This window comes from Cucurbita maxima, unplaced genomic scaffold (genome assembly GCF_002738345.1).
Source record: "Cucurbita maxima cultivar Rimu unplaced genomic scaffold, Cmax_1.0 Cma_Scf00004, whole genome shotgun sequence".
NCBI lineage: Eukaryota > Viridiplantae > Streptophyta > Magnoliopsida > Cucurbitales > Cucurbitaceae > Cucurbita > Cucurbita maxima.
The window spans coordinates 1,918,768-1,930,542 of record NW_019272020.1 but is presented as its reverse complement, the minus strand read 5'-3'; the positions used below and the strand labels follow the sequence as shown (position 1 = coordinate 1,930,542).

The window sequence follows — 11,775 nt, the reverse complement described above, 5'->3', positions numbered from 1 at the left end:
TTTCCAATTATTGTTGAGTTGCAGATAATAATTATATATTTATTAATAGTAGATTTTATATATTTTTAATTCACAAAATAATAAATTATGAATTTAGTTCCGTTGGTTAATATTTTAACAAAATGTTACAAATTTAAATCTTCTCAGTTTAGACAAAAATTAAGATTATAACTCATATATGAAACATGTTTAAATACATAAAATATATATGTGGTATAGGTTTAATAATGTCAGGATATTCTAAAAATATTTAATTTTGATCTTTAGAAGTTTGAAATTTATTTCTAAATAATATATTTAAATAGTTTTTTTCCGTTAAAATGAGATGAAAATTAACCGAAAATATGATGTGGAAATTTTTGAAAACGTGTGATTTTATTTATTTATAATTAAATAACGTACCAAATTAGACGAATATCCATCCTAATTCATGTGCCAGTTTTTATAAGGTAAATTTTCATATATGATTTTATTTTGAAAATAGTTAGGAACGTTTCCAAATTTTTATACAGTATCATCTTCAATTGATATGAGATCTTACAATCTATTCATTTGGGCCCAACGACTTGACTGGCAGATTGTTTGATGTTTGATTTTGATAGCATTTGTAACAACACAAGCCAACCACTGACAAATATTGTCCGTTTTGCCCGTTTTTATCTCCAATCAATGTAGAATCTCACAATCCACTTAATTGGGCTCAACATCCTCACAAACATACCATCTAGTGTCTGCCTTTGATATAACTTATCGTATATTTAAAATTTGAAGATGCAGTAAAAACGACGTATAATCTACATGTAAGTGTGTAATCTATAATCATCTAAATTGTATTAATCGAACCATCTTAAACTTAGCTCGGTTAATATTTGCACCCATGAGGGCAGATTGGTAATTTGACATGCAAGTTCTTCAAATTAGGAACATTTGGTATGAATTAATGACGATAAAATGTAAAATCGAAAAGGCAACGGGTTTGAAAATGACAGCTTTGGAAGGAAAAAAAAAATTAAAAAAATAAATAAATAAACGCTTCCCCGTTTTCCCACCAGGACAGCTTCGTGATCAGCAATTAAAATAAATAATGAAAAAATGAAAATTAATTGCCACTTACGTTGTGTCTGTCTCTCTCATCTTCGACCTTTCTTTCTCTCTCCCTCCAACAATTTCGACGACCACCACCATCTCTGCACTACTCCCCAACACCACCTCCAGCACTTTACCCCCCACGCTGCTTAATTTCTCATACGGATTTCAAGATCCACACGTTCAACCTCGGTTTTTCTTCGCGCCATTTCTTCAATTTCTGTTTCGAACCAATTCGATTTCACTTCCTGCTCAAGGTTTGTGGTTTTCTATTCATGTCTTTCCACTTCTGATTGATTCTCTCTCAGCAACTTACTTGCATTATTCGTTTGGTGTTTCTTTTCATATTCCGTTCACTTCTCCCCTTGGAGGGGGTTGAAGGAATCGCTTTCCTGTTGATTGTTTAAAACATAAATTGGGATTTGGGATTCTTGTTGACGAATGTGGTTCAGTGTTGGCGTTGGAATTTAGTGGTTCTGGAGTTTGAACTCAGTCGGTTTTAGGAATTCAAGTTGTTTGTGGAGGTTTGAGTAGGATTTTTTGTGTTGTGGTGATCGGAACTTTTTAGAGGATTTTGGGGTTTCTGGTTATGTATGAGTTGTTGGTTCGGTTTATGATGATCGAGTAAGAATGGTGAGGTTTCTGGGACTACGTGGTGACTCTTATGAGTCACCACGTGAGATTGCCTCCAGGGCCACAACTACGAGCGAGAATGGCGAGAATGGTTGGCTCATTCGGTTCTTTGACTCGGCTTTTTTCTGTGAGTGGATTGCTGTTAGCTATCTCTACAAGCACGAACACTCGGGGGTCCGTGATTATCTCTGTAATAGAATGTATACGCTGCCTCTATCGGGCTTGGAGAGCTACTTGTTTCAGATATGCTACATGATGGTGCATAAGCCTAGTCCATCGCTGGATAAATTCGTAATTGATATGTGCTCGAAGTCGCTTCAGATAGCTTTGAAGGTGCATTGGCTTTTAGCGGCTGAGCTTGACGACTCTGATGATACTGATGGAATAAGTAGGATTCAGGAGAAGTGTCAGATTGCAGCGACCTTGATGGGTGAATGGCTGCCTCTTGTCCGACCTCAAGGAGAATCAATGAGCCCTGGAAGCAAGAACCAGGTTTTGAATAAACTATTTTCATCAAAACAGCAGTTGTTGTCCCTTGTGTCTTCTCCACCTGACCGAAGGTCCATGTCATTCTCGCCTTCATCAGGGAACAGTTGGCAAGAAGATGCTGGTCAATTATCGCCTGATGAGAACAATATTTTTAAAAAATTTATCCCAAGCCCAAAAGTTAGAGATGCATTTTTGTTTAGGAAGTCGGTAGACAAGGATGGTGATGAAACTGAAAAGGATGGGTTCTTCAAGAGGCTTTTAAGGGACAGTAGAAATGATGATGACTCAGGTTCCAAGATTCGTGATACTCTGCTCTTCAGGAAGTCGTCAGAAAAAGACAACGATGCCTCTGAGAGAGAGAGTTTTTTCAAAAGGATTCTGAGGGACAGTAGAGGAGAAGATGAGGATGTGACTTCAAGCTCAGAGGGTTTTTTCAAAAGGTTGTTTCGTGATAGTAAGAATGATTCTGTGGATAAAATAGCTTCCAAGTCTGGTTCTGGGGAGGAGGATGAAAAGGAAGGATTTTTTCGAAAGCTTTTCAAGGATAAGTTTGACGACAAGCGAGATGGGAATGACAGAAATGAAGTTGATATGAGCTCTGAAGAAAAATATTCTAAATCCAGGGAAGATGATGAAAAGGAAGGGTTTTTTCGCAAACTTTTTAGGGATAAAGTTGAGGACAAAAATAATGTAAATGATAAGGTTGAAGATGCCAATGGGAACGGGGAGGAAGAAGAGCCTTCAGACTTCTCATTGTTTCGCAAACTGTTTCGTGTGCATCCGGAGGAGGCAAAAAGTATTGAATTAAATGACAACGGTAACATTGATAGCCTTCCTGAAAGTAGTCGAGGGACAGAAAACTTTTTCCGCAAGTTGTTTCGGGATCGTGAGCGTTCAATTGAAGACTCGGAGCTTTTTGGATTGAAGAAGCACAATGAGGTACGTTTACTGTTGGTCACTAATTCATTTTCCAGAAAGAAAAAACTATGTTCATTTTTCTATAATTAGAAGCATTTTTTTTAATAATGAAATTATAAGAAGGTGATATCACCTGGATGTTTCAAAAAGACTCCTAATGGCAAAAATAGAACAGAAAAAGTATGGAGGAATTTAGGCTAATAGAACCAAGAGAAATTCAAAAGAAAAAAAAAAAAAAGAATGTTGCCCTAAATTTCCTCATCCTGAAGAGAGCACTAAGGGTATAGAATAATGCAACACCTAAGGTTTGAACTGCATCAGTTGCCTGACTCTCTGCTACAACTTTTTGGCACCCTAGTCTAAATTATATGCTTATAACTTTATAGAAGCATCCGGGTTCCCCCAGGCAGCGAAATGAGAAGTCAAATGTGAAGCCTCCACTTCCAAATAGTACTGCATCTCAATTCAGAAAAGGAGCTTACCATGAATCGTTGGATTTTGTTCACTCATTATGTGAGACATCGTATGGTTTAGTGGATGTATTTCCAATTGAAGACCGCAAAAGTGCACTTCGAGAGGTTGTTTATTATTTTTGTGCCAATTGAACTCTTATGTTCTTACATTTTTCCTGAGTTCCTTACTGAAATAGTTCGTACATCTCTTGTCATTCTGTTTAAAGTCTCTTGCAGAAATAAATTTAAAAGTAGCTGAGGCTCAAAATAATGGAGGTATGATCTTATTTATAGGGTATCTATATTGATGCTAATTTAGAAGTATTTTCTTTGCATATCGATGGGTGATTTCTCTCTGTGTTCTAGCAAATGTGCAATGCTATGATACTGCGAGAAATTTGTTTTGGGCGTTGAACCTTTTGATTATTTAGATATTGTTTGTATTTTCAGGCGTTTCCTTTCCTATGGGAAAGGGGATGTATCGTGTTGTCCATATTCCTGAAGATGAAGCTGTGCTTCTCAACTCTAGGGAAAAAGCACCTTACTTAATATGTGTTGAAGTACTGAAAAGTGAAGTTCCAAAGTAAGTTCCAGCAGGCTGATCTACTTTGATGGCAATTACAGTTATAATTGTCAACCCATTCAAGTCATTTTAATATTAACATTCAAAACTTTGACCGCTCTGTCTCTGTCTCTTTATCTTATTTTTGTTTTTAATCAATTTGTTTTAGCAACGTAAAGGATGCCTCCAGTGCTCAAAAGTTATCTAGAGGAGGAATTCCTTTAGCTAATGGAGATGCATTGTTGCCGAAGCCACCTCCCTGGGCCTATCCATTGTGGACAACTCAGGAGGCATACAGGAATAGTACTGATCGAATGTCCAGTTCTACTGCTCAAGCAATTGATCAAGCAATGTCGCATAAGTCAGATGCAAGGGTGAAATGTGTAAGTTTGAAACTTTCTGTGGAGAAGCAACTGCAGAATGAGTCAAAGAACACTGAAATAACTGGTTCAGACCCTGCCAAAATTGTATCAAGTCAACATGGTACAGCTGATGTTGCTCATGGTTCAGGAGCAGCTACGAGCAGTGACTTGGAGTGGGTGAGAGTTGTGCTGACAGCTGATCCTGGAACAAGAATGCAAGACATTGAAGTACAGGGAGCACCACATCGGAGGGAACACCGCCGGGTCCCAAGTACAATAGCTATAGAAGAAGTAAAGGTGAGATTTTGCATTTGCAAATAGGGTTTTGCTTTTGTGCAGAATAATAATAATCATCATCATCGCCAGTCTCTTAGAGATTTGTGATAACATCCCATATGATGACCTTCAATCAAGTTACTTCTCCTTTTGCGCAGGCTGCTGCAGCAAAAGGCGAGGCACCTCCTGGACTCCCTCTTAAAGGGGCTGGTCAGGATTCATCAGATGCTGCACAGACAAGGGTGAAGACTGAAAAAATGGTTATATTTTTCTATATCGCGTGATTGTTGTGGTTCAGAGCTTACTAATCTCTTTTTAAAACAGCCAAATGGCAGCACACCCAAGGCCAGTGATGCCTTATCTGGAGAACTTTGGTCAGTTAAGAAAGAAAGGATACGTAAAGCTTCAGAATTTGGCAAGTTATATGGTTGGGACTTGCGTTCCGTAAGTTCTGTTTAGGTTTTCTGGGATCTTTTTTTATTCAGCATACATTTTTCATTCTGTACTGAAATCACATTAATCTTTGATAATACTGCAATTGATTGCCCGTTGTAGATATAGCCATGGACTTCATAGAAGAATTCCCAACACCCCAATGGCACACGATCTTGAATAGTGAATATGCTCTCTCTAGCAGTGGTCAATTCATATCTTTAAAGAATTATTTGGAGCCACTAAAGTGGCCAAGATCTGTCTTTAGGAAATAATTTATATGAGTGGATACTGAGCATTGTCTCAGATCAATACAACATTTTTTTACTTATGTTGGACTGTAGTATTGCATCTGGAAGGCAAGGCATTCAACTCAAAAGGAGCACAACCTATCACTGTGAAAAAATTGAAATAATGAAGTGGGGAATAGATACTTTGGAACTTTAATTTGATGCTTTGCCATGTTTGAACTTAGACATCTGAATCTTTGTCATTTTTTTAGTTAAGAAACAAAGACCATAAATCAAATTTGTTTCTCACCCAAAAAAAGAGCTTAGACATTAGAATCAGTGGCTACCTCAGGTTACACTCTGGTACAACTTCTCTTAGAGTCTTACCATAGAGTGCCAAAAACAGCTTCTTTTTAATCTTCAATCCTGAGAATTTGTATCGGCCCACATTGTGCTGGTTAAGATCTGGTGAATCTTGACGTGCGTACTAAGAAAGAATGGGAACATATTAAGTTCCCCCTCCATCTGCCTTTTTGTGAAAATTAACGGTTTTTATGTTTCGGGGTGTGTGCTATTTTGTGAAATCTTTGGAGTGAGAGGAATTATTTTGTGTTTAGAGGTTTGGGGAGGGATCCTTTGGATGTTTGGCCCTTCGTTAGATTTGATTTTTCTTTACCGCTTCAACTTCAAAGAGCTTTTGTAACTATTCTATAGGTTCTTTTTTGCACATTTGGAACCATTTCATATAGAAGAGACTCCTTTTGAGGACTTGTCTTTTTGTATGCCTTGTATTCTTTCATTCATTTTCAATGAAAGCTGTTGTTTCATTAAAAACAAAATGTAAAATAGCTATCATGGGGTGAATGCATCCGATTGGTAAATATTTAAAATAATTTGCTACATCTTCCACATTTTGTTACATATGTTGTCATACTGCATGAGTATTAACTATTATTATCGATTTCCTTCAACTTGACGACATATCAATATGTTACCCAAGCACAATAATCCCGTGTGAACTTCTATTACTCACTTTCTGTAGGTTTTGGGTCTCACTTTTTGTGGGACTTATTTCTTTTGTATGCCTTTGTATATTCTTTGATATTGATTAAATGGAAGGGTTTCTTATAAAAAAGAACTTTCTAGAGCGCCAATTAGTTTATGGATATCCAGATTTGCCGTTGTTTATTTCCTCTTCTTTTTTTCATAGGTCATTGTGAAGAGTGGAGATGATTGCAGACAAGAGCATCTTGCTGTGCAACTTATTTCACACTTTTATGGTATGACCACTTTTTAGGGCTTAATGTTCAATCCCTTGGCTGAAGGCTAAGGGTACAAGTCATCCTTAGCAGGGAATTGGTAGGAGAAATACTCAATTTAGTTACTTGATAAGTTATAGATGCTTCATTTTAGTTTTGTTAATTTGTTAATTGATTGGTTTTGTCTTCCTTGTTTCTGAAGCTATAAAAGGCTTTAGATGGGTAAGTACCAAGTATAAAGAAAAGCCTAGAAAAAGAATGACTGGATAAAGGAGCAATCAGGAACAGAGAAAAATAACATAAGAAAGGAACAAAACATAATCACAAGAGACTGCTCAATTTTTAAGAATTGGAAAAGGAGGTTAATGTACAAAAAACTTCATAAGGAACATCCAGAGAGTGGCATTGAGATGCGCTTCATTCTAAACCCTCATTTTCAGGCCTTAAAATTGTACTCTTTCTTTTGAGCTATAAATTGTAAAAATAAGGACTGCTATTTGCCAAAGAATCTGAAGTCTGAAGCCTATTACTAAAGGGGGATTATCAAGCTCCTTCTCATCATGTCCTTAAAATGTCTGGAAGAGGCCAAAATTAACTCTACTCACTTGTCTCAGTCGCAAGAATGTTAATAATAATATATTTCAAATTTCTTGAGCGTCTGTGAATTATTTTGGTTTTGACATCTTTGTTTTGTCATATTGCTTGTGACCAGACATATTTCAAGAAGCTGGTCTTCCTCTCTGGTTACGACCCTATGAAGTATTAGTTACTTCTTCTTACACAGCTCTTATTGAGACAATTCCAGATACGGTAATCTTATACTATTTATTTAGTTTAAGTTGACATCGAAAAAGAAAATGAAAACTATACAGATCACCACTATTCCTCTTACAGGCTTCACTTCATTCTATCAAAAGTAGATATCCTGGCATCACTAGTTTGCGTGACTTCTTTGTTGCCAAATATGAAGAAAACTCTCCAAGTTTTAAACTTGCTCAGGTACCCTTTTTTCCTTCTAATTGCAGTTTCTTGATATTGTACATTTAGGATTCCCCGGAAAGCTCTCTCTTTAGACTTATAGTTTTCCTTCTTTCCAATTTTTGAAAATTTCAATTCCCTGGGGTATAGAGGATGGTTTTATTGAAGGTTAAAAAACTGGACGAATCAAATTCTATGTTTCTGTTGCATTTGCTAATATGATGCTTCCATCTTTGGGTGTTGGATGAAACATGAATGGACAATTTTTTCAACTCAATCAGGACTTTGAGTAGGTGTCAGATTTGAATGTTATCTTGTCTAAATCTGTTGAAGTCTTCTCTCAGGGATTCTATTCTAGATAAGAATAAAATCAACATTAGGTTGGATAAGTGGAAGATTAATTTTTTATCTTCGAAGATAGTCGACTTTTTTCGTAACTAAAGTTCCCATAAGAAGAATTTGACTTTAAAGGGAAATGCGTATTATCTTTGAAAATGTTAGCCTCTCTCTGCAATTCCTTTCTACAAAAAGAATCGTGTCCCAAGAATCTGAAGAACCTAGGCTTTCCTTTTGGACTGAGATCTCTTAACATCTAATATATATGTATATATATATACACACACACACACATACATACATATATATAGAATATGTATGCATGTATGTACACATTGCTGGAATATTTAGCTTATATTGCATTCATCAGTTGAAATTGTAATTCTATATTGTTTTTTTTTTTCTTATATGATTAGATTGAAATTGATCCGTCTTTTAGAGATAGGGTGGGGTGGGAAAGACAAATGTCCCTCATAGGAGCGAACTCATTCCCACGTTCGTTAGCTGCAAAGCTGGAAACGGCAGCAACTAATAGTATTGTTACTTCTTTTTTACTAGTGGAAGCATATCTTCTTTTTGAGGCTTTCCCATTTAATGGTAGAACTGAATGAATATCTGATATAACACTACTAGAAGAAAATGGGGATGTTTTCTTGTATTTTATCCAAAACACTATTAGCCTACATAATTGAAGTTCAAAATTATACATAAAATATTTTATTGATAATCAAATATTTGAGATGGATAAAGACTCAGTATACCTGATTTTCCCTTTTTATTTTTTCACCTCTGTTGTGATTTGTTTCATTCTTGTTCAAATACTGTACAGAGAAATTTTGTGGAAAGTATGGCTGGATATTCCCTCTTCTGCTACCTTCTGCAGGTATTATACTGATACTAGTATTGTAACTGTGTTGTTTCAACTCAGTATTTTTCAGAACCACTACAGGCATTTGAAAAGAACTAGTGGAAGGGGCTGACGCAAATATTATTTGTCTTTTATATTCAATCATTTAAATTATTTCATTATTAGCTAGAGACTAGATAAGAGTTCATGCTTCTATAATAAGTTGTCTTTGTTAAGTCCTTTTATTGGTTTTTCCTACTGTATTTACCAGGTTAAAGATCGGCACAATGGAAATTTGCTATTGGATGAGGAGGGTCATATAATACATATTGACTTTGGCTTCATGCTCTCTAACTCACCTGGCGGGGTAAATTTTGAAAGTGCTCCTTTCAAATTAACCCGAGAGCTTCTAGAGGTATGTTCACTTTTGTACGAGACATTTGTGGGTGGCAACCTACACGCGTCTTCCATTCTTCTTTTTTTTTTTTTTTTTTTTTTTTTTTTTTTTTTTTTTTTTTTTTTTTTTTTTTTTTTTTTTTTTTTTTGATTATTTGACATCCCATGATTATTCCGATTATTGCATTTTTAATTGTCAAATAATTGCAATATTGATGCTAGGTCATGGATTCTGATGCTGAAGGGGTTCCAAGCGAGTTTTTTGATTATTTTAAAGTACTCATAAACCCTTCTTTTGTCGTGAGACCTCGATATTCTTCACATCTTTCTGCAACACTGGTCTAAATTTGTTGCTGCTTTTGCCCTTGAAAACCAGGTTTTATGCATTCAGGGATTTCTCACATGCCGTAAACATGCAGAATGTGTTATTCTTCTTGTTGAGATGTTGCAGGTAGAATTGTTTATTTGTTCCACTTATGCCCAAAATTGATCTCTACACTGAACTGAAGCTTCAGTTAATAAAAATTGAAATCATTATTTCTTGTTAACTTATTGAATTGTCTGCTGAATCTTTCTATGCTGTGGAGGTAGTCCAGAATTCTATTCACCCTTGCGAAGAAATTGTGGTCACATTAGTTAATATTTTTTGTTTTCCTTTTTCAGTTTCTTGATTAGTTATTATTTCTTGTTTCATCTTTGTTGAAATACAATAGAAATGCACTTGATATCCATTCCTTTGTTTCTTGTACTCTCTTTTTTGTTTTCCTTTTTCAGAGTCAGATTGTTAACTCGTTTGTTTTCTCCACATTGGAATCAGGACTCTGGATTTCCATGCTTTAAAGGTGGTCCACGAACAATTCAGAATCTTAGAAAACGATTTCACCTCAGTTTGACCGAAGAGGTTCTAATTAATATACTTGTCGTGCGTGACTGTATATCGCATTGATAGAATCCTAACTGTGAAACTTTTTCTCATGCAGCAATGCGTCTCCTTAGTGCTTTCACTTATCAGTAGCAGCTTAGATGCATGGCGGACCCGGCAGTATGATTACTATCAGAGAGTTTTGAATGGAATATTATGAGGTTAGATTGGTTTCTTTGTTTTACCATTTGAGACTGCCAGCCTAGTAAACTGTTTTGGTTGAGAGATTACATCTTTAATCAACTAGCGGTTTAAGGCTAATTTGTTTCTGTTGGGGTGGCTTCAAAGTTTCCCTGGATGTCAAAATAGATTCTTTGCTGTTGGTGCATGGGCTGTTTGCCCACATGAGTGGGGTGAATCTGTGATTTTAGAAGCCGATGGAAAGTACTGCTGGGCTAATCAACGGCTGGAGCAGTACTAATTTTCAACTTTCTCATTAGATTTAGTGCATAACTTGGCTTCTTTCTGGGAGAGCAGATTCAGCTTCCCTTTTCATACCAAAAAAGCATACCCTGTACATAATAATTCCAGTTTCAATGAAGAAGACAGACCTCGAACTCGCATGGCTGCCCGTACTGTCTATGCTTAATGACATCATGATTGCAACTCGCATAGGCGTACTTAACCCCAAGCAACAGGCATCAGTGCTAGCACATCTTGGTGATATAACGAAACTCTCTCACATTATATAAAGGTTTAGTTTATCTTGTTTACATTTTTGAGGTGTTTGGATCCCATCTGTGCTACAACACTTGTTGTACCAAAGAGGTTGTGATAGAAAAAATTGTTCAGTGCATCATTGTCTGTTTCTTGTGCTGTCGATTCCATTTGCTCGCAGTGGAAAATTCTATAATTTGATGAAATCATATATGATGAGTTTTAGTGGCATTGATCTCTGCTATTATTTAAGGCTCCTTATCTTATTGGAAGTGACATTCTACTGTTAATAATCTATATGTCAATAGCATAAATGCTTGGTGTTTCTACCTCTTTATTATGATATTATGATGGAAGATTTTTGCTTCATTTTTTAATGTGTCACATCTGCTTTGATTGAATGTGTACAAAATTTCCAATGAAAACTCAGAGTAAAAGTTGCAACCTTATAAATTTAGACTACAATTTGATAAAACTAGAAGTATGGATATTAAAAAAAACTTGATGACTCAAAAAACTCGTAAGTTCGTGGAGTTGGATTGAAATAAATGAAAACTTCATAGATTGAGTTGATTCATGAGTTTTGTAAATATTAGATTGGGTTGAATCGAACAAACATGTTTTCACTTATGAGAATATTATATGTACACATATTTATTTTATTTTTATTTGACTTTATAATTGTTTTTTTTTATTATTTATTATCTTTTATGATAATTTTTAAACTAATTTTTTAAATTATAATTGAGTGGTAAAATTTAATTTAATGTTTGAAAAAAAATAAATAGGTGCTCTACGAATTAATATTTTATTTTTATTAAAAATAAAAATTTGAATAAATAGCTGATTTCTCCTTTGGGATTTATCAGTAAAACAATATAAGATCAATGTTATTTATCAGTAAGAAATTCTCTCATATCAATTGAAAAAGAAAATAATT

The 11,775-nt window shown here is 35.3% G+C and overlaps 1 protein-coding gene across 4 annotated transcripts; it reads left to right on the top strand.

Moving 5' to 3' along the window:
• Positions 1-1,098: 1,098 nt before the first annotated feature.
• LOC111478844 (phosphatidylinositol 4-kinase beta 1-like) lies at positions 1,099-11,087 on the top strand. Of its 4 annotated transcripts, none has more exons than XM_023123339.1 (18): positions 1,099-1,343; positions 1,468-3,147; positions 3,513-3,704; positions 3,806-3,854; positions 4,029-4,161; positions 4,310-4,799; positions 4,937-5,020; positions 5,103-5,222; positions 6,651-6,720; positions 7,412-7,509; positions 7,594-7,698; positions 8,843-8,896; positions 9,132-9,275; positions 9,479-9,532; positions 9,633-9,707; positions 10,074-10,157; positions 10,237-10,340; positions 10,467-11,087. In XM_023123339.1, exons 2-17 carry the CDS (start codon positions 1,717-1,719, stop codon positions 10,336-10,338), a joined length of 3,285 nt encoding a protein of 1,094 aa, XP_022979107.1. In that variant the 5' UTR covers positions 1,099-1,343; positions 1,468-1,716; the 3' UTR covers positions 10,339-10,340; positions 10,467-11,087. The 4 variants fall into 4 exon arrangements, with proteins under 4 accessions (XP_022979107.1, XP_022979106.1, XP_022979108.1 ...); XM_023123338.1 differs by having other exon boundaries at positions 1,458-3,147; XM_023123340.1 differs by having other exon boundaries at positions 1,099-3,147; positions 10,237-10,339; positions 10,429-11,087.
• The last annotated feature ends 688 nt before the right edge of the window (positions 11,088-11,775 follow it).